The sequence below is a fragment of the Choloepus didactylus genome, chromosome 4 (genome assembly GCF_015220235.1).
Source record: "Choloepus didactylus isolate mChoDid1 chromosome 4, mChoDid1.pri, whole genome shotgun sequence".
NCBI classification, from domain to species: domain Eukaryota; kingdom Metazoa; phylum Chordata; class Mammalia; order Pilosa; family Megalonychidae; genus Choloepus; species Choloepus didactylus.
The window spans coordinates 57,762,889-57,790,077 of NC_051310.1; the positions used below are offsets into that span (position 1 = coordinate 57,762,889).

The following is a 27,189-nucleotide window of genomic DNA, read 5'->3' on the forward strand; positions in this document are numbered from 1 at the left end:
TCCTTGGGGAGGGAGGGAGGGAGGTGTCTCGGCTTCGTCAACACCCTCCCCTTCCAGGCAGCTAAAGAACAGCGTGTTCAGGCCGTGAAAGAAGTCCTGTCTTGCCGAGCCCGGGCTAACCTTCAGCCAGGAAGGAGAGTGCGGCCTCCACGGGGCCCACAGGGAGGGTATGTTCTGCCCACATAGGATAACCTGGGGCTGTGGAAAATTATTCAGACACTCGTCCTCCTTCGAGAACTAAAATAATAATGAAAAGTATTGAACAACATTTTCCCTTCCAAAGTGGAGTGCAGGCGCCTGCAGACTGACATTAATTCTGGCAAGCACACGTGGAAGGAACCCCTTCTGCTCCACAACGCCCTCGGCTGCAGTCAGGGGCCTCTCGCCAGTAGGAACATTCGCCAAGCTGGGGATCGGACCACACGGTACCATCTTTGAACTGAACCGTGTGGGGCTGCCAAGGTGGTAGAGGGGAAAGAAACAAAAACGAGAGCCAGGATACCCGGGGAGGGCATGCAAGCGGGAAGCTTCGGACCAGAGTTTCAGGGTGGCGGTGGACCAATTAAGGAGCTTGTGCCTTGTTCAATGGGGCAGCGGGAGGAGTCATTATTCTCTCCCGTGGGCTCAACGGACTTGGGGCTTTGTCCTCCAGTATCCTGGAGGCTCAATGGTGAGAGAAGAAGCAGAATTCCACTTTGCTTCTTCAGGAGCTTAAAACCCTTCCCTGATCAGTGTTCCTCTAACACCACCCAAATGTCTTCCTCCCTGACAAAACACGCTTTGCTCCAAATGCCACGCTCCCTGCCTGGAGCACTCTTCCGCCCTTATTTAGTCTTAACCACCATGATTCCAGCTGATCTTGCAGGTCTCAGCTTGGAGATGGTTCCTTGAGGAAATTCCCTGTTGCTGGCTCTGTGCCTCCTCGGTGTTCCGTGGCACACTGGGATGATCTGGTCACAGCCTTTACCACCACTATGTGCTGACCTGCTTTCCTTGTGTGTCACCTACCAACCTCGCAGGGCCCGGGCGCCCAATAAATATTTTTATTTTAATGAATGAGTTACAAAAATTCTTAAATGTGCTCTTGCCTTCTCTTCTTTCTTTTGCATTTTGCTGGCTCCCCCACCCCGCAAATGCAGTGCTGGGATTGGAAATAGGAAAGGTTTGGTCAGGGCTTGGGGAGGTGTATCGTCAAACGGTGAAAAGAAACCCATTCTCGGAGCCTTGCCCCTTCCCAAAATAAGTATACAAATAAGCCTTTCCATATAGGTTTTCAGTCATCATTTCACCACCGGGCTTCTCCAGGGAAACCATTACAGGGGAAAAATACAGCATGCGCATCTATATTTTTTTCAGTAAAAAATCTATTGCCTTGAACAGTTGAGTATTTCAGAGGAAGGCATGTCTGAGCTCCCAACCCAGCCAGCTGATCAGCTGACAGCGCTCTCGCTGGAGTGTTGGGAAACAGGAGATTGACGTTGTCATGAGAAAAACCATGAGGGTTTGAGGGGTGGGAGAGAGGAGGGCTGTGGCTGGGAGGAAACCCAGAGGGAGAGCATACACCTTACGTGAGGCAGGGTAAGATGACAAAACCAGGAGAGGGTGCAGAGAGTGGGATGAGACCTTCACCAGCAGAAGCACCCGATTGGCAGCTGAGGGGGTGAGGGAAGGCACGGGTGGGAAGGTGGGCACCAGGCCACATCTCTGCACCAGGGAGCTCTCTGCACTGGGGCCTACTAGACCCCCAGGGTTCTATCTACCAACACATTTCACCAACATCACAGAGGTGAGCACACATGGTGGCCTTGATCATCTTATTCTTACATCACAATCCTACACAAAGACCTCATCATTCTAGATTTACCTAGTCCCAAGCTTTCTAAAGCCTAGATCTTATCTCTGTAACACTTTGGGGGAGAGGGGATTACAAGAACCACTGGTGTCCTGTATCTGAGACACGACCCCCTCTTCCCACCCATCCCCCCTAGGCAGCAGCCAGGGCACCCAGCTGCCCTAGCCTGGCCTGGGAACTACCTCCAAACATTAAGATTATGTGCTGAGAGTCTGGTAAGGCACATCTCCAGCCTGCCTGCCTCAGTCCTTCTTCTAGAGGACATATAGCTAAATACAATTCCTATACAAGTCACAAATCAAAACAGAAGCATGGCCTAACAAGCCATCAAATCACACACCCCCTCCCCACACACACATACTCAACATTTCTTTTGCTCTCTTGTATTTTCTCAAGTTTAGCTGAACCAAAGGCAAAACATTATTTTAACAGAAAATTTTTAAAAGACTTGAAAATACCAAGGGCGAGCCGTCAGGGCTCTGAGTTAACCTCCCCAGGCGCAGTCACTTAGAGATTCTTCCGGAGTCAGAAGTTTCTCTTGGACGTTCATCCTCATTTCAGAATTCTCAGTCTATACAAATCTTTGGACTCTGAAGTTTTACATGAGCTGCGTTTGGGTTTGAGGCTAACACAGCCTGGTTCTGCCCAAGCTGTTTGTAATGACCTTCCACCCCTCAAAAACAAGTTGCTGGAGACCAAAAGGATTACATCACAGAGACTCTGGGAATCACTTCTAAGCAATGAGAAAAAGAGTTTTGTAAAACCTGCCACAACTCACCTCATGAATTAGACACTTGTCTATGAGCTGTAAATAGGAACTTATATTTTCTTCATCAGGTCTGGAGACCAAGAGCTGTGTGCACACTGTGAATTAAAAACAAAAAAGGAAGATGAATTAGAGAAATGCACACCCACCCTAACCTCTGAAATCTGCCTCTGATTTCCTTTCGGGTCTGATATTACGAGAGGTGTGCATGCCTCTGGCCTTACATAAGGTTCACAAAAAAGGCCAGGAAGCTCCTCATTCCAGTGCATCAAAGGCTTGGTCACCACGGGAGCTCTTGCCTTTTGAAGCCCCTTCAGTTCATTCCAGTCATACCATTCTATATTAAGCCTCCTGCAACCCAGCCTGCGACAGGCACTTGGTGATAGAACAGAGCAGTTCGCAGCAGTGTCCGCAGCTATCGCATTGCAAGAGGCTCGTTTTGAGAGAGGGGGTTCAAAAGCATCAAACAGCACTGAGGCGATCAGAGAGCAGCCTCTGTAATTTTGTGAATGAACTGTGCACCTCTCGCCAGGTGGAAAGGCGGGCACGTCTGTTTTTGGAGGAATGTGTGGCTGGCACGTCTTTGAGGATATGAGGTGTGTGGGGGCCCCATGAGCAGGAAGGCTGCTACTCCATCATGTGAGTTTCTCAACGTGATCTGCACACATATACATATGCAGGTTCCCCTACACACGTAAGTGCTAACCTAGATGGGACAGACTTAAGTCTGGAGACACAGACTGGACTCCTTATGCACTGGTGCAGCCCATTCTGCTCCCATCACGGAGACTGTGATTTTTGGTGGTGGTATTTAGAAGACCATGCTGGAGATGGTGGGATGAAAGATGTCAACGAGAGAGTAAAGATGCCTTGCACTCAAGTTGATCAAGCTTGAAACCTGGGCGTCATACTTGGTTCCTTCCTCTCCCTAACCTTGCAAAACCAATCTGTCATGGAATCCCATTTAGTCCTTCTTCGTAAGCTATCCTATGGCTGTTTGCATGCAGATTTTCATGTAGCAGTGTTTGTAATAGCAAAATCTTGGAAACCACCTCAATGTCCATTCATTGGGGCCTTGTTAAATGAATTATGGTTTATGCACACAGTGGAATAGTACAATATGCAACCTTTATAAAATCAGGCAGAGCTATTTGTATTGATAGAAATATTAAAAATATATACTGTAAAAAGGACAAAAAAAGCAAGCTGCAGAAAAGAATGTCAAATACGAACTGTTTGTGTATAAAACAAGAAGACTCGCATGTTCGTTGATGATTATAAATGTTCTGAAAGGATATCCGAAAACTGTTAGTGGCCATCTCTGGGGTAGACAATAGCAGGGCTTGAGGCAGAGAGGGTTGCTTTGCATTTCCACTATTTTGTTCACTTCAAATTTTTTATGTTGAGCATATACTGGTTTTATAATTTCTTTTAAAGTCATTGAAATTTAAAAAGGAGAGCCAGAGGAGCCTGGGTCTCCTGTAGGCTGAGCCCACCATGAATCTTATCACAGGGAGGGGGCAATGGATCACACGTTCAGATGACCACCCCCAGGTACCTTCACACCTGGGAAAGACTCTTCTAACCCAACACAGCTAAAAGCCCTCTCTGGGGTGGAGGTGGGTGGGGTGGTGGGGAGAGGGGGCTGGAAATCGTGGGGAGAGGAAGGATCCAGCCTGACCATCAAGCTATTGTCATCTCAGCTCCAAAGGAAGTGACAAGTCATCTTCTAAAGAAAACAGATTCCTACAAATTTAAGTCTCTTTTTAGAACATATATCGGGGGGTGGGGTGGGGTTACTGTACTATAAAGCTCATTTCTTTTGGCAAACACTTGGTTTCTTTAAAATGGCCCGAAATATTGGACAACAAAGAAGAAAAAATTGCTTTTCCTCCCCAAAGGAAAAGTACTGGTATTCACCACAATTTTAAAATAAGCAAGAGAGATTTCTTGTGAAATATCTCATCAAGTACAACTGATTCTAATGTTGGGCATTTTCAAGGATATTTATATAAGGGTCAGAGTCACAGGGAAGGCAGAGGGTGGTCCTGGTAAAAAGTGTGCTCTATCCTAAGGGCCACATTGTGAATTCTGTCCTGCCCTGCAGACACACACGCAGCATGGGCATGGCGTGTTGGATAGTCTGTTATAAGGGTGCAATTCCCCAACTTATACAGCAACCCTTATCAGGCACCTATTATAAGCCAAGCACTGGGCTTTGGATGGTGAGCTCAGGGGTTTTTAAAAGTCATCTGATGATGTTGCAAGACTAACTGCGATAGAATCAAACAGGCAATTGCAGTCTAGTGTGAACTGGGCTAAGATGAGCGAGTAAAGGGGAGGTTGGGGCACATGGTAGAGGGTACCTCACTTAGCCTGAGGATCAGGCAGCAGCCTTCCTAGAGTAGCAAGGACTCAGCTGAGACTTGGAGGGGGAGGAAGAGGCATTACACAGATGAAGAGAATGATTGGGGTGAGGGAAAGACAGTGTTTAAGACAAGGCTGCCATGTTAGGATATGAAGATTGTGCGCTGCACAAGAGCAGTCCAAGGTGAGTGGCCGCAGGGCTACATCCACCCAGAGGGGCTGCCATTTTGTAATTCACATTAAGGCTTCATATGGACCAGTAGGGACTCCTGTTTCAGGCAGAGGAATGTATGTACAAAGGTTTGGGAACTCAAAGATAAAGTCTGGCTGGATTATAGAATGGAGGTGGTGGGGGCAGTTGAGGTGGCAAAAGGGGGCAGATGACCAGCGACGCTTTAAGTTTGGGGTTTATCAACTAAGAGCAAAAGGGACCCTTTATGTGGAAGTGAATGTTGCTCGGAGCTAATAAGAAGGCACAGTAGTAGCCATGTGGATGGTAGAGAGACTGTGGGGATTCAAATCCCAGCCCTATCATCAGCCTCGTAGACTTTGGTAGGTGACTTAGCCAACGTGCCTCAGTTTCCTCCTCTGTAAAATAAGGTCTAATTTGAGGATTAAGTAAGCTATATAGGTAAAGCACAGAGACTTATGCCTGATATATAGTAATCACTAAATAAACACAAGCTGTTACTTCTAGAGCATTTTGTCTGCTGGATCAACTCCGAAGACGAAAAAGCAGAGAATGGAGAATGTGAGCAAAAAGAGCTCACTGCTAAGAATGCTCCAAATCTGAAAATACTTGCAGTAGCCAGGGAGAGAGCCCACTGCCAAGGGCCTGGCATCCTTCTGGACAGTGAGCTCCCTGCGTTAAGGACTAAAGGTATTACAACCCTCATTTGCTGCCACTTTTACTTTGGGGAGGGAACCCAACCAGCAGCTGAGTGAGTGGCTTGTTTTTGAAATCATCTTTTTCAGAGTCTATCCCACCTTCCTTCCCTGAGGGACCCGTGGCCAACACAGTGTTCTAGAAGGAGGACCCAGCACCCTCTGGTCTGAAGGAATCAAGAAGGAGTCAGGGTTGAGGAAGAGGCCTTTGGGGGTCTGAGATGCGGGAGCTCAAACCCACCCAACTTGACTTCTCTGAGCTTTTCTCCTTATTTGTCAGGGTAGGTGTTGGGCTGAGCTTTTGCAGGCTCAGCCAGTGCTCAAGGGGAGCCCCTTGGGAGCTCGTAGCTCTGGTTAGTGATAGAGAGATTAGAAAAGGGGGGAGGTGGGAGAATCAGACTGTACCTTTCCCCATGACACGCGTGAATTGCCCGGGGAGATCCCCCTCTGGCAGGGGCGCCACGGCCAGCTCCCCATCACAGCTGCTCAGCTGGTGCGGCTGGAGCCCTCCGCTGGCGCCGGCCAGGGTGGGGGCAGGGCTGCCAGTGGCCGCAGCGCTGTCTTTGCAGTCGGGGCCCTGACTCTCAGGGCCCACCAGTGAGGGCTGGTGGGGAGCCTGGGGCTCACGGCGCCGAGCCTCTGGGGTGGCGCTCGGGGAGCTGTAGGCCTTGATGGGAGTCAGGATCATTTGGTGCAGTTCCTGGAGAGGGATGCGGAGGTTGCCCCCCTCGATGATGTCCTGGGTGGTGAGAGGGGAAAAAAACAAAGCTCCATCAGGGTCGGGAGGAGGAGCCGCCCACCTTGATGTTTCCCTTCCCCTGCCCTAGGCTGCTCCCCAGAACGTTCTTTGGAAAAGCAACCAGGTTTATGATAGAAAACTTTGGAAAATGTAGATACATATAGGGAGGGAAACACACATCACCTGAAAAACCCACTATCTACAGGAAACCACTGAAATGATTTTGGTACCTTTTTTTTCCTGGCTTCCTCAGTGTGTTTAAAAAAAATAATAAAATGCATTTCTCTATTTTATAGCCACTCACTCCTTAGAAACTGTATAACACATTTGGGTCCCACAGTGGCTTTGCATCTGCGTATGGTTTGTTTTTGCACCTCCGCTCAGCCCATGGCACAGGCAGCACGGGGCAGTGAGGGAGAGCACAGACTCTAGGTCCGATGCCCGGCTTTAAATTCTGGCTCTGCTGCCTACCAGCTGTGTGACCTTGGGCATGTGTCTTAACCTCTCTGGGCCTCCGCTTTCCTGTCTGTAAAACAGGGACAATGACAGCACCTGTCTCACTGGGTTGCTGTGATGATGCTCATATTTGGAACGTCGTGGGTCAGTGCCTGTCACCCTGTCCTGTGCTTCTTTGTTGAGTTACTAAGCATGAGCTGAGTACCCCTAGTGCCAGGTGCTCTGCCAGGCACTGGGATGCAGTCAGGACAGCCCTCGGGGAGTTTCCACCCCACCCACGAGATGAATAATATCATAACAGGGACTGGTCAGGGCAGGGCAGGGCTGCCGACAGGAGAAGCTTCTTGGAGGGGGACTTCAGAGCAGGAAGCCAAACGTGAGCAGGAGTATCCCTGGGAAAGCGCAGTTCAGGCAGAGGGCATGGCAAGGGCGAGGCTCTGAGGTGGGAGCGGGCCTGGGACGTGCAAGGAGCATTAAGGAAGGCCAGAGCGGAGCAGAGTGGCTGAGGGGACAGTGGTGAGAAATGAGGTCCAAGGAGGGCAGGGGCTTGACCGCGGAGGCCCATAGGCCAGGACAGAGACACTGGGATTTATTCTGAGATTGTAAATCGGAGAAGGTTTTACACAGGGGAATGACATGTTTGATGTTTTAAAAGGATCATTCTGGCCGCTGTGTATAGAAATATGTATAACATACACATTTCTTCATATACTGTATAATAAAACTGGATCATTTTGCATATGTTTTGATATACTGGGCATGATTTATTAGAAAAAGGAATGAAAGTCGTTTCAGATTGATGCTCTTGGGCACTTGTGATCACAGATGATCACAGAGGTACAGGACAAGTCCAGGTGCCTGTGGCTGGGAACGTGGCCGGGGTCAGGAGCCTGGGTCTTCTCTGGCTTGGTGGGTGGGCCCAGCCCTCTGCCACAGGGTCAGCACCCAGGGCTTTTATAGGCTTTTCTCCCTGGGACCCAGAAATAAGGCTGACTCAGGACCCTGATTACTAATGACAAATGTAATCTTCCAAGAGCCCAGAATAGCAAGGACATGATTTTAAAAGCCTGAAGCATGTATACCCCCTCTCTGCTCCTCCTGTTCTGTGATCTTCTCTTACCGAGAGAAATTACTTGATGACATCAGGGAACCCAAGCATATGGAACGTGATCATTCCTGCACCCAAACCTTTTCAATCAATGGATCAATAAAAAGAAACCCAAGCATGGTAGCCTTTGCTATGCATTCTTCCATTCTGGGTGGCAAAGCACACTAACAGCCATAGCCCTTCATCGGCAGCCCTGCTTTGTTAGGGCTTTGGGAGTGGGGCCTGAGTTCTGCCTTAGCCTAATTGGTAACCAGGATTTATGAGGGAAGTGAAATTCTAAGGAGTCCCTAGAATTGTTTCAAACTTGACAACATGGCCACTGTCTGGCCTATTTTAGGGGAAAGAGGTCCATTAGAGGAGAAATGCAGAGAGTCCAGCACCGTCCTTCAAAATACGGCGTATGTAGCCATGGTGGTGCCAGCCCACAGCCACTGCCGCCAAACCCGACGCCCTCATCAGGCTGAGCTCCCTTGGTCATTACCAGCTTCCCTGATGCCCAGAATGGGGTTGGCCCTTTCTCAGTGTCAGGAGGCCATTCCTTGCTGGTTCTCTTGACTTTGGACCTGGTGATCTGATCTGAGCAGGGCATATGGAGGTGAGCAAGCTGACTGTGCTTCTGTAGTTACTAAGTAATGGGGGAAGATTTTGGTTATGCTAGGAACTGAACTCCTTCAAACAGGAAACATGTGCCACAAGTTCAAACCTTATTCTTCTATTGGGAATAACCACACCAAAAAAGACACCATAAACATACCGAATAATGTTGGACACTTTCTGTAAAATGTAACTTCCCAGGAAGAGTCCTCCCTGACCCTGCAAAGACTTCAAGCCACTGTACCAGGAAGATAACACTTGGCTCACAGCCAACTAGCAAACCCCATTTATGCCGCCATCAATGGAGGGGCAGTATGGCCATTGGACACAGGTAATGTTCCCGGCTCTTGAAAATGAATCGGGAACTCAACACCAAACACACAAGTTGAGAAGGAAGCTAAGAAATGGCCTGACCTGAACTCAATCCAGTGTCCTCCACTAGCTGTGGGAATTAATTCTTCATAGTAACAAAACTAGGGAATCAAGCCAAGTGTTTATCGATCTTCCAAACCATAAATACAAAACTGCATCACAAACATAAAGAGGCAGAATGTAGTTACCCATTAGCCCATGTGCTGATACAAAGCAGTTGAGGCTCATTCAGTCCCTCCACATCATATGGTGTGCTCAGCTCTTGTCACTTGATGCCCACGTCCACTACCACTTAGGCACAGATGACCCTCGTTGGATCTTTCAAACAGAAGACCCTGTACTTCTGGCCACTGATTTGCCATTTCAGCCTGGCTAACCCACAGGCACCTCAGATTCAACACGTCATCCTGGACTCCATTTCTTCCAGCCCAGAGGCCGTTCCTGTATTTTCTGTCTCCGATGGCACAACACTCAGTCCAAAGCCACTGACAACCACTAGACTCCCTCTACATACTTCCCTCATCCTTCTCCATCCTCACTGCCTCTGCCTTGACTCAAGGTCCTATCAAGACTTGCTATAGCTCCTAATGAGTCTCCCAGCCAGCATCCAGCCTCTATAAATGTTTCTCTCCTCAGTGTTCCCAGAGAGGTTTATTTCATCCCAGGAAGATCCAACCGTTGCCCCCTGCCTCAAACAATGGCACTGATCACACTGGACTGTGAGATCATCTACTAATGTGGATATCTGCTGCAAAGTGCGAGCTCCTGGAGGGCAGGACCCGCCCATTACTCACGGTTAGCTTCCAGTGGATGGGGCAAGTCTCATCCGAGGCAGTTGCTCATTAAGTGTTCAGTAACTGACTGAATGGAAGTGCTCTTGGGCACAGGAGTTTATCCACAGGTACTACTGATTATGAACTAGCTCTGGGCGGGGTCCCAGCCATCTCCTTAGAAATCGCTGGGTTCTACGTGAGGTAAGAATGCTGGAGGCAGGCAAGGGTATGATGACAGCAGTTCTAACAGCATAATCAGTTGAGTGTTGTCTGGGAGTGCCAGAGGAATGGCTGCTGGAGCCTGTCACAGGGGAGGGGTGGTGTAAGGGTAACAGGTTACGAAGAGCCCTGTCCTTGAAGGGCAGGAGAGTGAGGGTCTCAGAGACAAGAGAACAGAGCCAGGGAATGAATGCTTGGTGGCTGCTGAGGAGAGATTCTCTGCTCCGGAAAGGAAGAGCACACAGGGGTGTCTGAACGAGTGGGTGTTCGGAAGCCAGCTTGAGCTGGTTGTCTGACAGATATGAGCTTTCCATCCCCAAAGGTCAGACTGAATAAACTCATTGCTTTCCTCTTGGCCATTAGCTGCCATCATACTTCGTATTATATTTGGCATCTTTTTAATATTCCCGTTCCAGTGAAACAAGGAGAAAGTATTTTTGTGGCGTCAATATTATTCTAGGTGTGAAATCTGGGACAGAGAAAATGTCACCGGCTTTCAAAGCCTGGGTGGACTCAGACACTGATTTGGGTTCAAGGCTTCAGGGAGTAAAGTTAACAGCAGTTCAACTGCTCTGTCCATCACGAGGGTGCATTTCCTCAGTGGCAGGGAAGATGAATGGGTTTCTGGTACATGTTCCGTTTTCACCATAACAGTTAGCAGTCTAATCCTAATGCAAAATATTTTCTGTACTTTCTAATGGCAAAGGAGAAAAACGGCCTTTTGAATGCCCCAAAGAGATCAGTTGCTTATATTAAAATGGCAATAATCACTGTTTAGACAATCTGCTTAGTAAAGAAATTAGCATAACATTAAGAACAACAATAATCTTCAGGGTGAGCTGGCTAGGTCACTTAAAATTAGTGATTTACTCTAAGAAAGGTACTTTCATCATGGATGCACAGGTGAGCAACCTCTGTCTGTCTGTCTATATAGAAGTTTAAAAAGAAGCCCTCCTTATGAAGTTATATGTGTATAGCCCATATATATATATATATATATATATATATGTGTGTGTGTGTATATATATATATATGTGTATATATATATATATGTATATATATATATGTGTATATATATATATAAAATTTTATATATTAGTTAATAGGTATTACATATACCTTTATATATTGTATATAAAATTACACATGCTCACACACCCCTTTATAGATAAGTTAAAAAAAAAAAAACCCTCTTCCAGATGAAACCAGAAGATGCCATACAAAAGGGTCTGGCACGTAGCACCTCTTTTTTCACCAAAACACTGCTCTGCTTTGTGTTGTACTGGAGTACAGATGAGAGCTAAATTTATATACTGGAATAAATGAATTTTGGGGAACTGATTTGGGAATCTGCCTACCATTTAACAAACTGTGTGGGGTAAAATGTGATCTAATTTCAACATAATATGATCAAAAGTAAACATTTGCTATTCAAATTGTACAAAGAATGGGAAGTAAGGCTTAAAATGTACAGGGCTCCTATTTGGATGATGGAAAAGTTTTGGTAGTGGATGGTGGTGGTATGGTAGCACGACACTGTGAGTCCAATTAACAGCATTGAATATATATCTGACTGTGTTTAAAAGGGGAAATGTTAGGTTGAATATATGACAATAGAATACAAATTAAAAAAAAAAAAATGGAAAAAAATCCTCTTCCATTAAAATATTTATGACCTCACAAAATCTACTTTAGCTCTACCTACCTCAATACCCTGTCCTGTTCCAAAGATTCTCTGGGATTACTGGAAGAGGCTACCACTCAAGTCTGCAGGTAGCAAATACCTTTAAAACTTCCCAGCCACCACTCCCAACTGTCTCCCAACACCAGTCCACAAAAATCCCAACCCTAGGGCAGAGTATACTGGTCTCTTGTGTGCAAGAACAAGGGCCTGCTCTCCTTTGGATCTTAGATGAAATCATAAAATCACAAAGTCCTAAAGAATAGCCATGTCACTAGGGGGACACCCAGACACAAAGATAGGAAGATAACCTGTTCAGGCAGCAAACAAAAAGGTAAGGGACTGTAAACAGCCAATAACTGCTTTTAACATTGGAATAAACACATTTTCACCACTGGGCAATTTTGAGAAGGCTCCTCTCACAGTCATGGAGACACATTCTGTTAAGTTAAAGTCTGAATTTACTCCCTGGAGAGCCAACTATGTCCATCTGCCAAATGATTTGGATCCCTCTACTGAAACCTGGAGTTCATCTGTCAGTGTTCACCACTCTAGAGGACAGTTTTTCTCAAAACCAGAACCTTCCCTTGGTGAGCAGTGAGAATGAAGTACATTTGCATACTCCCTGCACTGCTTTGATATATTTTAGCCTTTGGTAGTAGGTAGAACACTTTGATAATCTCTACAAATCTGTATAAAAGGTGGAGGCCAATGTATATCAAAAGCGTGTGTTTGACAACACTTCATCAGAGTTCAGAGATGGCCAGCCCCGTGCCACAGGGACCAAGGGAATAAGTACATTTCAGCTGCCTGGCAGCATAGAAGCATTTATAACCAGGAAACCACACTTCAAAATCACTTCCTTCTTTTGAAAAGGAAGCAGCATGATATACCTCTATAAGGTCTGCCAGTGACACTCTCGTCGGAATTTTCTTTGGTCCATTTGCCCACGATGAGGGTGGAACTGTTTCCTTGTTTAGTGATGACTTACCCTTTCCAAAGACTTCAGAAGGTTTTGTCTTTCTTTGAGCTTCTGAATACTGATGACAATTTTGTGTCTTGCACCTTTGGTAACATTCTGTAATTTAATAAATGCATTAAAAACACATTTTTAAGAATCAGCTTAGAGGCTCTTGGAGGCTATTTAGTACTTGACTCTCTTATTCGTTACCACATGTTTGCAGAACAGTGAATATCCATTTATCTTTCCCTTTAGTATTAATTCATCATAAACCTCTTCTGACTAAATAGTCTAACTTATATGGGTACACAGTGGCCTGTGTCTGTTGGTTGTGACCTTTGGAAGAGTGAGAGACAAAGAACAGCCAATCATCCCACCCGTCGTGAAATTTCTTTATAGTCTTTAAAGATAAATTTTAAGTCATACACTCCCCCTCTCCTCTAGGTTTAATCATTTTGTTTCTTCTCAATTTCCCTGACAGTTCCAAACCCACACAGATATTCCTTGCTTTCTCAAACTTTTCCTATGTTTCCCCATCTAGAGAAGTTTTGAAGCCCAGAATAATTTTCACCTAGTGTCAATGTAACACAGGGCGGTTTTTGTCAGTTCACCACCCCCCTTTTGTCTCCATAAGGAAAACCAGAATAGAAAATAACTTAAGCCCATGACTCAGTCATTATTTCAGGTGAATGATTGGGACTCATAGTTAGGATGTGAACTTTATCTTAACTCTGTAACAATGGCAAGCCTAAGGATTTAGTTAAACGCTTGTTGATTAAAGACATTGCAAATTTCCACTTAGAAGGTTCCTTCTCAAATCAGGTCTCCAATGCAAACTTCTGGTGACTTCTTGCAATTAGTCCATGGAATTTTTCTTAAAGAAGGAAAGGACAGGAACACCAAGTGACATCTCCTTTACTTAGAAACATTAAGACTTAAGTGACAAATGAACCCACTCTCAGAGATGAAGCCCTGTGGGCATATTTCTGTTTAGCATTGATTTGGGGTTTAAGGGAACGAAATCACTCTGAAAAGTTTGTGCTGGTCTCTGGCTTTGCTTCTGTGTCAATTCTTTTTTTTTTTTTTTTTTTTTCCCCTCAAGTCAAACAACTGATGACTTAAGACTTCTTTCTCAACTCTGACCCAAAATGTAAAAATGCCCTTAGAAGCAGTTTTTGTCAATCCCTGGGATCTCAAGGAGCAAGGGAGATCCAAAAGGCAGTGGGAAAAGTGTTAGGAAGTTGAAATTAGTGCCTTTCATTCTCTGAGAATGTGCAGTGACTTTGGGCTTTGTTTCACATCTCAATACTGGTATTCAGCCAGGCCTGCAGAGGTTAACCGAGGGTACTGAATACACACGGGAAACCAGGGATCTGCTGGGAGCTATGCTTCCAGACCAGCTATGCCCCAAATGGGACAATCTCCTCTTCCTGTAAGGGAAATATTATTAGCCCGTTCAGACCATTAATTCTTTGAAATCGTTGCTCAAAGGAAACTGAAGTCAATTCGAAACAGGCAAATAGCATTTTAAGCAAGGGAAACAAAGACATCAGTCAGCTCTATTTACTCGAGCACAGCATGGTAGGAAACATGGTTCATTTCAGGGGTTTTGTTGACTGGCCTTTGGCAGCCACACTTGGGGAAAGATGCCTTAGAAGGAAGGAGAACTTTGTCCTTTTAGGTCATGCAGAAGGGAAATGAAACCTGAGACCTGGGGAAATCCCCTTCTCAATGATTGTCCCACATTATTCAAGGTTGGAAGAAATAAAATATTGCACACAATTTATTCTATCTTAACTAAGACCAGTCTGGACATGCTTTTGGAGAAGTGTTGGGGCAGGCCAAGAGGCATGACCTGGTGCTTCTACTCACCAGTCTGGTTAAAAGTTAGCTGGACTGGACAACAGACAACCAATCTATCATCTTCAAACAAGCCGTGGTCAGGCAGGGGGAGGAGGGAATCATGGCGAACGAAAGCAGGGACACAGCCTCTTTTGAAGCCTTGATCAAACGTTACTTTTCTAGGAGATTCCACCTATTCCTCCCTAGCACCCTTGAACTTATAGAGGGCACCTCGTCTGTATCTTTCCCATAACACTTTATCACAACCTTAACTACTCTATGGTTATCTGATCATCTTTCCTCTCCTACTGGACCTGGAAGTCAAGAACCCAGCCTTACTCACCATGTAATGCTGTCCAGCACCTAGCGGTTACTAGAACATGGCAAGATATGGGTCTGTCCATGACTTGAACTTTATGTTCCACCTGGGGCAGCCTCTCAGGGAAGGCCACCTGGTACACATACCTGAGCCTCCAGCTGGCACTCAGTGAGGGCCATCATTTCCTCGTAGGTCATCTGGGAGAAAAGCGCAGCATACTTGTGCAGGCGAAGGCTTTTTAACCAGGCTGGAACATCTATGGTGCAAGATGTGCAAGAGATGGGGAGAGAAATTGAGAGGGAACGAGAAGAGATGACAAAAGATGTGGGGATAGAGAAAGGAAAAGAGGGTGATGGTCAGAGAAAAAAAGAGAAAAAAAAAACCTTCATGTTATTACTCGTTTTTGGAAGTCTTAGTCCATCCTTGACATTCCTGCTGTTGTGCTCCTTCATCCTACTTTGCCCACAATGCTTTACATTAGGGGTTGCTAACTTAGGGTCCATGGGTTTCAGGACATACAGGAATCACCTAAAATTATATCCCAAGTTGTGACTGCATGGGTAGTTTTTTGGGCAGAAGGTTGGCAATAGCTTCCATAAGGTTCTCAAAGGGGTTCATGACCAACAAAATGGCAAGAAGCCACTACTTCATCTGGACCCTTTTATTGTTGACTTGAAAAGAACTGACTTAGAACGCTAAACCACACGTGATAAGTCTACATCGTCATGGTAATTTCACTTTAGGTTCAATGCAGATCAATGCACATGCTGTTTCTGACACTTCCACAGTGATAGGAAAACCAGGCAACTGTAGCACCCCATGAGTGGGGTCACTTAATTCCTAGCCTGGTCTTTCCTCTGCTTTCCTATACCCCAGAGGAAAAAAGGGTATGGGACCCCCAAAACTATTACTCTATTGGGGTGTGTCAGTTGACCACTTCTCCAAGCTATGGAATATGTGTTTGACCTTTTCATTGAATGTCAATCACAAATTTTGCACGATCAGGATTTGAAAGGTCCAAAGATCAGCTAGACCACAGGATAATGGAAATTCCAAAGCACATCTGAAATAAGTCCTAAGTTTGGGATTCCAGAGTTAAAGAAAATTAAAATAGTAACTGTATTAAAAGTCCACATGAGAATTATTACAACCAAAACAAAGCACTTGTCCATATAAGAATTTTTGAGCTGATAGGATCTTTGAGAAGTCTCTAGAATCACCAACCCCCACACCTAGCTCATTTTACAGGTGGCAAAACTAGGTTGCCAAGTACAGATCACAGAGTAAGTATGTGATGTATGTGATGAAATGAGGACTAGAACCCAGGTCTCCTGATCCCCAGCTTTATCCTACATTGTATCACCTTCTTGTGAAATGAGGACCAAGCAATCCATCAGTGGCAGGACATGGATGAACAGTGACTGCAAAGTGCTTTGAAAGGCTAAGCATTGGGTAAATGTTATTCATGTTTTCTATGAGGTATCGTTCATTACTGATCATGTGGATTACAATAGACTATCTATTGCTAAGTGCTTTATCATGAGGCATTGATGTGGACAACAAACACTCCAAAATATGTGGAAGCTTTCCATTTTTCAACATTTAGAGTAGATAACTGGATTGATTAAAGAGGCCTGTCCAACCTCCTGGGTGAACCAAACCTTGGTTTAGGGAATGTGGATGTGGGATAATCTCCTGAAACTCAAAGATGTAGGAGAGGAGAGTTGGCCTGGTGAGGTTACTTCTTGATTTATAGTAACGCGAAGGCCAAAGAAGGGGAATTTTTGGAGAAATTGAATTGGATAGCCAATGGCATTTTAAGAACAGACTCAGTCATCTCAGGCAAGAATCACGTGATTCTGTGTTTGTAAGTCCTTCATCCTACCGTGACAAGTGGTAAGTCCCTCTGGGACCAGCATTAACCACAGGACTTCCCCAGACCCACAGTATCAACCCTTTACATCCTCTTCAGCTCAAATTGGGGTTGGATCAAGAATCCAGGACATACCAGCTCGGGAATCTGGGACTTTTCCTCCTGTGACATCATGGAGCAATTTTACCAGATTTTATTCTCTACCAGTTTTTGTTGCTGTTGAAACAATGCTAATGCTTCTGGAAGTGAACAACAGTGAGATTATAGCTATACCTTTAAGCTAACCATGTTACCAGTTTGTCATCAGGTTTGTTATTTACATCTTTGAAATGCTGACTTGAAAAGAACTGACTTAGAAACGCCACAAGTTGCTGCTCAGAAAACTCAATGATCATGCTTCAGAGAAGTCTGGGTAACCCAACGCCACAATTGAGCACAACGCATCACAAAAAGCATATAACCTCATGGGCCAAATTTTCACCATGTGTGCATTACAGCTTAATCATGCGAAAATCACTGATGATATGAGAAACAGAATTGTGAGTTACTGAACTGTGTTGCAAATTGGGTGCTTTTAAGTTGACAACTTGGTGTTCTACGAGTCAGGAAGAATGTGGTGCAAATATCATCTTGGAAAGTTTCAAATTAAGGCTAGTTCCTTTCTATATCACTGGTTAGAGGGACAGATGAGCCTGCCTTACTCGTTTGTAAAAATGTGGGTCAACGGGAGTAGTTTTCCTAGAAAAAGTTCCTATACAATTTCAAACCATAGCAAGTTAGGCCTTCCTGAAGAGTTACTTCAGGATGTGTGCCTGGGAAACATAAAGTCCTTTGGCCATATGTCCCTTGCAGCAGGTACATGCTGACTTTGCTTTTAGAGCAAGCATCTTGGTGCCTAGTACAGTCGCATGTGATTAAAGAGTTCTTCCTGCAACATTAATTGATGAACAAAGAACGGGAAATCTCAGTTCTTAAGAACATAGCCTACTAAGCTTTCACCCCATCCCTACGCCCCTTTCCCCGGTTGGTGGCAAGTTACCTTCCCTTGCCAGGTATTAAAACAAAACTCCATTAAAAGGCAAACAAACCAGAGAACCAGGAGCCTTGACTATTTCACTCCCCCAAACCAGGAATTTCAATGACTTAGATGTTGTAACAAGCTGGTCAGAGATGAAACCTAACTAAATGTTCAGGCCCTTTCCTGTGGTCCAGATGCCACATTGTTTGATGCAAGGCTGAGAATCGCTTAATGTAACCTTAGACCTCCCTTTTTTGATCTGGAAAGACACAGCTAGGAGACACGGACAACCAGGAAACATCCCTAGAAGCAGGGATGTTTCCTGGAAGAGCTGATCCATGATTGAAGGCACACTTGCTTCCCGGGCTCCTGACCTCTTGCTGGTGCACAGCTGTTTACAATAATCTGGGCTGTTCCTGACGGACATGCCAATGGAGGGTACCAGACAGAAAGTCACTCTCCCGTTTGCAGTGTAAGAAAGATAAAGATGCTTTTATTATGTGCTGAGCTGACTTCCTTGCCAAGTGTGGACATCTTGATATTCACTCATTCGCTGTTTATTGAGTGCCTACTATGGGCCAGGCTCGAGAAGATATGTTTCTGCCATCAAGGAACTTTTAATCCAGGCAGAATGGCTAATTCACATAAGAAACTGATAGCTGTAGGATAAGTGCTAAGTATACTCAGATCTGTAGGGGAGCATGGAAAAAGGGACACTTTGGTCTGCCTTGGGGAGTGAGGGACAGACAGCTTCCAAGTAGCAGCAACCTGGAATCTGCTGGGCAGACAGTATTGAGGCAGCCATCCCAGGAAGGAGGAACAGGATATAAACAAAGCAAAGAGCCAGTGAGCATTCGGGGTAGGACAAATGCTCAGGTGAATGGTGGAGAATGGCTAGAGACGAGGGGGAATCAGATGATTAAGACATTTGATGCTGAAACAAGATTAGATTTTATCTGTGGGTGATGAGAAATGGTTGATCCCCGAGCAGCAGAGAGACACAATCAGAAGAGTGTGTTGGAGGGATGATGGCTGTCAATGGTGAGGCTAGACTGGAGGATAGTGAAAGCGGAGGCCAGGCGATAGATTCAAGAAGCCCTTGAAGCTGGTTTGGGAGGGGAATGGCAGTGAAGAAGGAAAGGATGTACATTGACAGTACTTGATTACTGAAAAGGGAGTGAGAGAGAGAAAGGAGCCTAAGAGGGCTCCTTTGTTTCAGGTTTGGTGAGACAGAAAAAACGGGAAGAACAGGTTTGGGGTGAGAAGGGAGAGATGGTGATTCTCCATGTTACATCAGCTGAGTGTCACTGACTTTGGTCATCCAGTTGGAGAAATCCAGTTGGGTCAACACCCCCGGAGAGAAGTCTGGGCTAGAGAGACAAGCTTCCTTGTCTGGGGCACACGGGTCATTGTTTTAGCTAAGGAAGTAGGTGAGATCACTCCAGGAATAAGTATGGAGTAAGAATAGGAGAATCAAGGTGGAGCTCTGGAGAGTGCCAGACTTTTAGGGAAAGGTAGAGAAGAGACGCCCTTATAGGAAACTGAGCAAACAAGGCCAAGAAGTAGGAGATTTCTGGGAGAAAGCACTACTGTCCCCGTGTGCATGATGGGGGTACCCCATACCACAGTCAGCTTCTCCATCCTTCATGAAGCTCCTTCTAGATCTTGCAGTAGACCACAGCGGCTCTTCTTTTCAAGATGGCCATTTCTGATAATAATAGTGTTAGGCCCATCTTGCATATGCTCTATATTTACCCACTGGTCTTTACCCATGAGATCATGTTTCCAGTTATGTTGATTTGTATTTCCATTTTAGAGTTTGGATAAATCAGCCATAGAGAGGTTTTGTGATGTGTACAATGGCTTATGCAGAAGCTAGGCTACAGTGAGAACTCAGGCTACTTTGTCTTTAATACCTATGGTAGGAGTGGCTGGAAATACCAATCAGGTCAACAGGCTCTGCAGCACCTGACCCACAAATAAGGAGGCCCCACAAGAGAGAAAGATGGGACCAATGTTGTTAAAGGGCTAATCTGGGAAGCAACATGAAGGGCAAGGAGTAAGGCATTCCTCAAAGAGAGAAATAAGAACACCCTCATTTCCCCTAAGAAGCTACCTGCAGATGGAAGATCAACTCCCGTTCTCCATATACAGCCAGCTTAATGTCAAACAGTTCTCTCCCTCCAAGACATAACTGCATCCTTGGTCTTTGAGAGAGAGAAGACAAGAAGAAAGCCAACAGGGGTAAGAAGGCATGAGCTCTTCGTTGTTGAAGAGAGAGGGAAAATGTTTCTACAAAACTGAAGAGTAGAAGCCTATCAGTATTATCAAGGTCACTGTAGCCTATTTCTGGCCAGAGCAGTATTGAGCAGTCCAGTTCTGTTCTAGGCTCTGAGCAAAAGAAAGGAGGCACCTTGGTCTCTGACCCCTTTGGGGCTGGATCCTTCTGAACATGCACCACAATCCAGGAGGTGTCCAGGGTGACCTCCAGGAGGGGTTCCACGCTCATGGGAGCCATGTGTGGGTCTCAGAAGGCAAAGAGATGATCTAGTTTGGGGCAAAATACCCACTTGGAGGGGTTAGATGCAAACCAGAGGGACTAAATTTCTCCCTGTAGTTTCAATTACCTATGCCATTCATAAGTGGTGTTCTACAGAAGCCTGCTAGGCATCGTTAAATAGTGGCTGTGTTCCACATCAAAAGCTGCCCAATGTGTATCCTACACAGACCCTGAAACTGAAGCAAATGCTTGGTAAGGAACCAAGGTTAGAAGTCTCATGACCTTTAGAATTTGGGGGAATCCTGGAGATTTCCTTTTCAAGGACCTCAGGGTGCTCAGCCTATCTGAGAAGAGTTCCTACAACTCTGAACCCACTAGGACCCATCCTTGCAGGTCACATGTGGGCATTTAGGAATAAAGAAAATGAAAGAAACTTACCAAATCCTGGCCTTTAAATTAAATGAATTAAAGATAGCACCTGGAAGGTCTACGTTCAGAAAATAATGCCTAGTTCTCATGACAGCCATGCTGAAAACTGTTCCAGCCACATGAGAAGTGGTGCTAAGGTGTTGTGGTCACTCCCACCGGGTCACCCAGAAACTTGTGACCTTCAGAAAGGCTTTATTCAAAACCCATCTTACAAAGGTTTCTGACAGCTTCCTTTTTCTTAGAAATGATCATACCTCTCAATTTTTCTAATCTCATTCTGAGAAAAGCAGAAGTTCAAAGATCTACATCTCAAAAGCAACTCAAAACCCCAAATCTGCTATTTTAGAGGGGCAATATATTTCCTTTGCCATGGAGAGAAAAAGTTTACATAATTTTCATCTAAAAAAAGACTCCTTTGGAAAGGTTAACAGCATATTTTCACAGTCACTAGTCCCATTCTTCATTGCTAAGCTACATTTCTAACAAGGTTACTGAAGCCAAAGATTTCTTTTTTACCTTCATGCTTTCTGTATATGAACAATCTATCAGTCTCAATGAACTCTAAATTGTCATACGAACATAGCTCTACACATCATAAGCATGCCCAGTTAATAATAATTAGCAGTGGTGAGATTTAAACTCATAGCCAGAGAAACAGATCCCCAAATCCCTGCCCCATTCCCACTAGCAATCATAAGTCACGGAGTCCCTCACGTCTTAGAAGCCACAATTTATCAGCTCTTCTACCCAGAAGTCTGGAATTGATCCCCCAAATGAACTTTGTTACAGGTAAGCAGGCAAGGAGAGGAAGCCAGGGCTTTTGGGGAGGCTGGGCCAGGGAAAGCACAGTGCACTGCAGTCCTCACTTACGTACCTCCACTGGAATGTCCTACAGGTTCCCCAACTCAAGATGCCCTACACTGTTCCCCCTAACCTGTTCCTCTTCCTAAATAACATTTGCTCAAGACGACACCAAGCACTACCCAGATGTCTGAGGCCGAAATCTGGGGCTTGTCCTGAATTCCGCCCTCTCTATTCACAGTGTACATTCAGCCAGGTACCAAGCCCTCTCCATTCCATCTCACGAGATCGCTGAACCTATTCCTTTGTTGCCATTTTCACTGCCACTTGCTTTGGTCCAACTTTGTTTTCTTCCTCAATTACTGAAACAGCCCTCAAGCCTCAATTGGCCTCCAAATCCAGAATCCCCGTCCCCTCCTTATGTCGACACATCCCCCACACTGCTGCTAGGGTCTTATTCCTAATATGCAAGTCGAGGCAGTCATTCGGTGGCTGTAATTCCTTTAACACTTCCACTAACTTCAGGATAAAAGCCAAAATCCTTCACAAAGCCTACCATCTGGCTCTTCCCTCTCCAGACCCTTTTTCCATATGCCCTTAAACACTTAAGCCACAGGATCTAGATCTACTTGGCCAAGCTTGCTTGCCTTCAAGCATGCTGTCCTATCTTGCACAGAACGTCCTTCACTTGCCTTATATATTTGGCTAACCTGTTATCATTCTCTGAGACTCAGCCTCAGCTCTGGGCTGCTCCTCCTACAGGAGCTTTCCTTGACTTCCCTCCACCTTGAATTATAGCCCTCCCTGGAGCTTGCATCACCCCAGGTCAAGTCTCTAAGACAATATCTTCTCACAGCAGAGCATCTGCGTCAGGTACCTGCTTGCAATCTTTTGAGGCAGGAACAATAGCTTTTGCCCCATCTCCTCAGAAACTAATCCAAAGCCTGTCTCGGCAGATGCTCAAGAAAGTCAACTGACTTGAATGAGGACAGAGTGGAACCTGTTATTCAGTCATTCATCTCTTCTATTTGCTCCCTTACAACATTGCCACATCACTGAAAACAGCCCTGGCTGTTTAACTGTCATCTCTGAGGATGTGATGGTAATACAAGTTTCTTCCATCAACTGACTTCTTTTCTATTTTCTCTTCCTTCTAGGATATGATGTCTTTTTTTTTTCCCTCTTGGCTAGCTGAATGTATGAGAGAAGACATAAGAGAGTATATTCCACTCATGTGTTGCCAAGAGAAAAAAGGATGTAATAATTGAATACCGACCCTGATAGAATCAAGAATCCTTCCCTTGGGTTAAGTTGCAGTGATGTTTTTAAAAAGAACAAGGACAACTGCACTTAGAAACCACACCAGCATATTTAGTCCAAACATGTATATCTACTAGCCTCCATGGGGAATATTAAAAGGAGATAATTTCATATTCTTCTTCAGTTTCCCATCTTCTCCTGGGTTAATTTCAAGTTGAACAGCTGATCACATTTTTTCTTTAGCCTGAGATATTAGTCTGAGATTCCTACCCCAAGGGACATCTTCAGAATAGACTTAAGCTGTCATGATGGGTATTTACCACAAAAGGAAAAACAAAGCAAAGCAGGCAGTTGATGGTAATCCTCTGAGAGCAGGAGTTGGTCTATTTGGGAGAGAATTTGGTGATGATCCCTGGCATGGTGTGCTGACACCAAGACAGAAAGAGGGCCAGATCAACGTAGGTGAAGAATAAAAAGAGGAAGAATGTTGGATGACAATGAGGTTTATTCCATACTCTTGACTTAAAAGATACATTCCTAAGGGACAATTTGTCACCAAAACTGGGTAGCCTATCTAGGTGAAAAGGAAGGAATGAATGAACACATCGCTTCAGCAAGGTATGTGTGAGCTGTCAGCAGGGAAGATGAATTCACACTAAATTAAGTTCAATTATGGTGACATTTTATGATTTCCCCAAGGTGCAGGCTGGGGACTGACATGCATTCCCTGTTGATTTAGGAGCTCCTCCAAATTCTACTACCTATTCTCCTTGTTGTTTTCATAAACTGGGCATTTAAAAATGAGAAAAATAGCAATTAGATGACGGCACCCTAAGGTGAGCCAGCCTGCCCAAGCGCTTGGGTCACAAGAAAGAAAGAAAGTGGATCTGAAAGGAAGAGCTGGCTCTTTTTAAAAGCACTTGATTTCTTATTTTGTTTCTCAGAAAGTATGGATTAATTTGGAAATTTAATCTGCTGTCTGCTCTTTGCAAATTCTTGGGATGGGCTATGGTAAGGGCTCCTTCTCCAGAACTCTCCTGGAAGACCATCCTGACTAATCTTTGGTGGCGGAAGAGTCATTAGGGGTGTCATCTCACGTCAAGGGTGGGGAGGAGCATCTGTGTTTACCTAATACAGCCCCCTGACACTTTGGAATGACACTGTTTGGGGGTGTGGACCCATCAGCTGAACAGCAGACATATTTTTCCCACAAATAGAATCCTTCATAGTCCATCATGTGCCTTCCTTCAAATTTTTCTTGTCATTTAATTTGCTGAGGACATTGTGCTTTAAATCCCAATCCAATTCTTTGGGAGAAGGAAAGTTCAATAGGTCAGCAGAAAGTGAAAATACATAGAAGAAGGTCTTCTCTCTCCTCCAGTCATCAAATAGCTCGTTTTTTTTGGCCACACTCCTTGGACCTATAAAGAAAATCTTGGATACGAGATCTCATCTGAGTCATTTTATGCCTGAGGAAGTGCTGAGGAAATAATTCCCACCAATTCTAAAGAAGGGAATTGAAGAAGTTTACATATAGGAGATTTCTTGGGCTTTGGAATATTTTGGCTTTTATCTTAAAATGTGGATAGGACATCTACTCAAATTTTCTCTCATTTATTTCTTTTCAAAAACCATTTATTCATTTCCCATCTCAAAATGTGAGCATGCCGTGAGCCTACCTTTGCCTACTTTGAGAAAATGTCCAAGGTTTTGATAGGAAAAAAAAAAAAAAAAAAAAAAAGGGGAAGGAAAACAAAGTAGAGGGAAGAAAGAAAGAAACAAACCTCTCAAAACCAGACAGGAGAACCAACATTCCTATCTGGGAGCGATTTGTATCCCAGTGAAGGATGTTTCTGCAGGATTCTCCTTGCCCCTCAACACAAAGGCCAACACCTCCTCCCCACAGAAATATCAATGAGAACTGCAACACACGCTTTCCTGGACACATGACTTCCATGTGACTTAGCCTGGCAAGAAGCTAGTCAAAAACCAACGGCTCTTTCAGCCTCCTCTGATCCGTCAGGTACTTCGATCCTCCAGTGACAAAGACGCCAAGCCAGGCTTGGTTAGGGCATGTCCGAGCCACACCTGCTGGTGTTCAGCTGCTTGAGCAGATAATCATGTTGAAGATCAATTCTGCATCATAAGCTCAGAAATGCATTTTGCTAGTTCTCCAAAATCATGACACATTTCCCCCAAAATCGTGAAAGAGAAAGCAGACATATGCCCCTCCATACCCACATGACCCATTGTTTTTGCTGTCTATTAAATACCTTTAAAGACCCATTTCTATCATCAGAGTAAAACGTCAAGACCCATCTTATTCACTCTGGGAACAAGCACAGGCCTAAGCAGCTGAGAAGATTCAAGAATGTGCCAGGGAAGCAGCTACATCTCAGCCTCATTTCCTGAGGTGAAAGGCTCCATTTCTCAACCTGGTGCCCTCTGACAACTGGCACCTGGGTGGTCTCAGGCATGCTTTCTGTGCACAGATTTCTGCGTGCGCATGTGCGTGTGTGTGTGTATAGGGAGGGCACTCAACTTACAGCCTCCTACGATTAGTTTTCAAGGGAAAATCACAAAAACAGTAAAACCTCAGAGACTATTAATGCCACAGCAAAGAGGGAGATAGAGTCTCAGGGTTTCCCTTCTGCATTTTAGACCCTGAAGCAGGACTGGATGTCCCTTCACCATGTAAAACTGTTATTCATGTGTCTCTGATGACCATCTTTCCCTGAGGACTTCCTAGCCCCTGAATAACTATAGCCTAAAAATTCAGAATATTCGTCTCCTCTTGGAACCTATCATAGGCAATTGGGAAATCTATTGCCTGATGAGTATCTTTAGAAGGTAAAGATTTACTGGGCAATGTAGGAACATTGATTTACGCTGCACATAAAGGCCATTATCACCTGTGTGCAAATCTGTTATCAGGCTTAAAACACTGTTAAACTCTCAGTGGTTATTTTCAGGTCCCTTACACAGATGCAAAGACAAGAGGGTAAAGATTTCTCTGGATATCAAAGAAAACAGGAGCAAGAAATGAAGCATTACTGCAATTCGGCATGAAGAGAGATGAAATAAAAAGACCCCGTGGTTTGTTTTATGAAATTATGGACAGTGCCCTGGCTACAGTGATGAGGAAGAAGGCTGAGCAGCTCGGCGTCTTTACAAACAGGGCAGATGCAGAATGTATGTGCACACAGGAGACCTGATCACTGTTAGCAGTAACTAATTTAATTGTCTGAAAGCCAGTGTAATTAAAAAAAAAAAGGGAGAGAGAGAGAGAGAGAGACAGGACATAAGATATTGACTTCTCTTGCTCTGGTTCCTGCTCCCCAGGCTTTGGCAAGAAGCCCAGGAGGGAAACCCAAACCCTTTCTGCCATGGTCAACCCTGGAGTTCTGAAAGGGTGGGGTCGGAATAGACACGCCTTCGGGGAGAGGAGGAGACTGCTCTTTTACTGACTACCTCTCTTTTTTTCCCTTCTGAGCCCAAATAAAGGGAGGGACTCTGTCCCAGTGGTTTCTCGTTTAGGCACTCACCTTTCATACCACTACCTTCTTCTTGGAATGTGTTACGAGCAGTAGTCTGATCTTCTAAGTGTTCACTCCCACCACTTCCCGAAGAGGCTACACTGCTTTGTGGAGACAGGGGGGCATGATCGGATGGGAGGCACTGGGGTCCTCTAGCTCGTAAGTCCTCATGAGACATCCATCCATGTCCTAGAGGCTGGTTTGGCACATTCATGGGTGGGGTAAGGGACACAGATCGTTTCAAAGGGCTGTGGTGTGCCTGGCCTGAGAGAACTGGAAAAAAAAAATAAAATGAAATAGGTTATTCCCCCCCCTTTGCCTGGGACGCAGAAGAACCCACAATACCTTTGTACCTTGACAAAGATTGCTAACTGGCCATAGCCCAGGCATGGTCCCTGCCTCTGGGGCAGTTACAAAGGATGCTGTGTCCCTTTCAGCAGGTCAGGGGGCTCCAAGGTGGCTCAGCCTATGGTGCCCACGCATCTGGCTTTAGCCTTCGTGGGCATGGACTACAGTCCTAACTGGTTGTAGTTCTAACTCTAGAAATCAGGGTTCGTAGCAGGAAGCCCATAAATCAGGCGAGGCCTGACAGCCTGGTAACGCAGCCATCTGCCAAGAGTGAAAAGAACGTGTGCCGGATGATTTAAACACACACATACACACACAAACTGACAATACCCATGTCATCAGGGAGGACTTCTCGAAGGGCAGGCAGGCTGGTTACGTTTGAGATCTTGGCTGGGCTGGACTACACGGGCACCAGCCCTTCCACCCAGGGGTGAGGGAACCGTCACCTCTGCAGGGTGAAACAGGCTCAGCAACGGGGCCCCAGGACGAG

At 45.2% G+C, this 27,189-nt stretch overlaps 1 protein-coding gene across 5 annotated transcripts in view; it reads right to left on the reverse strand.

Annotated features, from left to right (window-relative positions):
* Nucleotides 1-27,189, reverse strand: part of SAMD4A (sterile alpha motif domain containing 4A) — a 245,799-nt gene that overhangs the window by 25,562 nt on the left and 193,048 nt on the right. For 4 of the 5 annotated variants that reach the window (XM_037832667.1, XM_037832670.1, XM_037832669.1 and 1 more), the window contains 5 exons: nt 26,361-26,624; nt 15,081-15,190; nt 12,804-12,890; nt 6,276-6,609; nt 2,631-2,716 (listed from right to left, as the gene is read on the reverse strand). In XM_037832667.1, coding sequence (XP_037688595.1) covers nt 2,631-2,716; nt 6,276-6,609; nt 12,804-12,890; nt 15,081-15,190; nt 26,361-26,624 — 881 coding nt within the window. The remainder of the gene's footprint in view (nt 1-2,630; nt 2,717-6,275; nt 6,610-12,803; nt 12,891-15,080; nt 15,191-26,360; nt 26,625-27,189) is intronic. The other variant, XM_037832671.1, reaches the window with a different exon arrangement.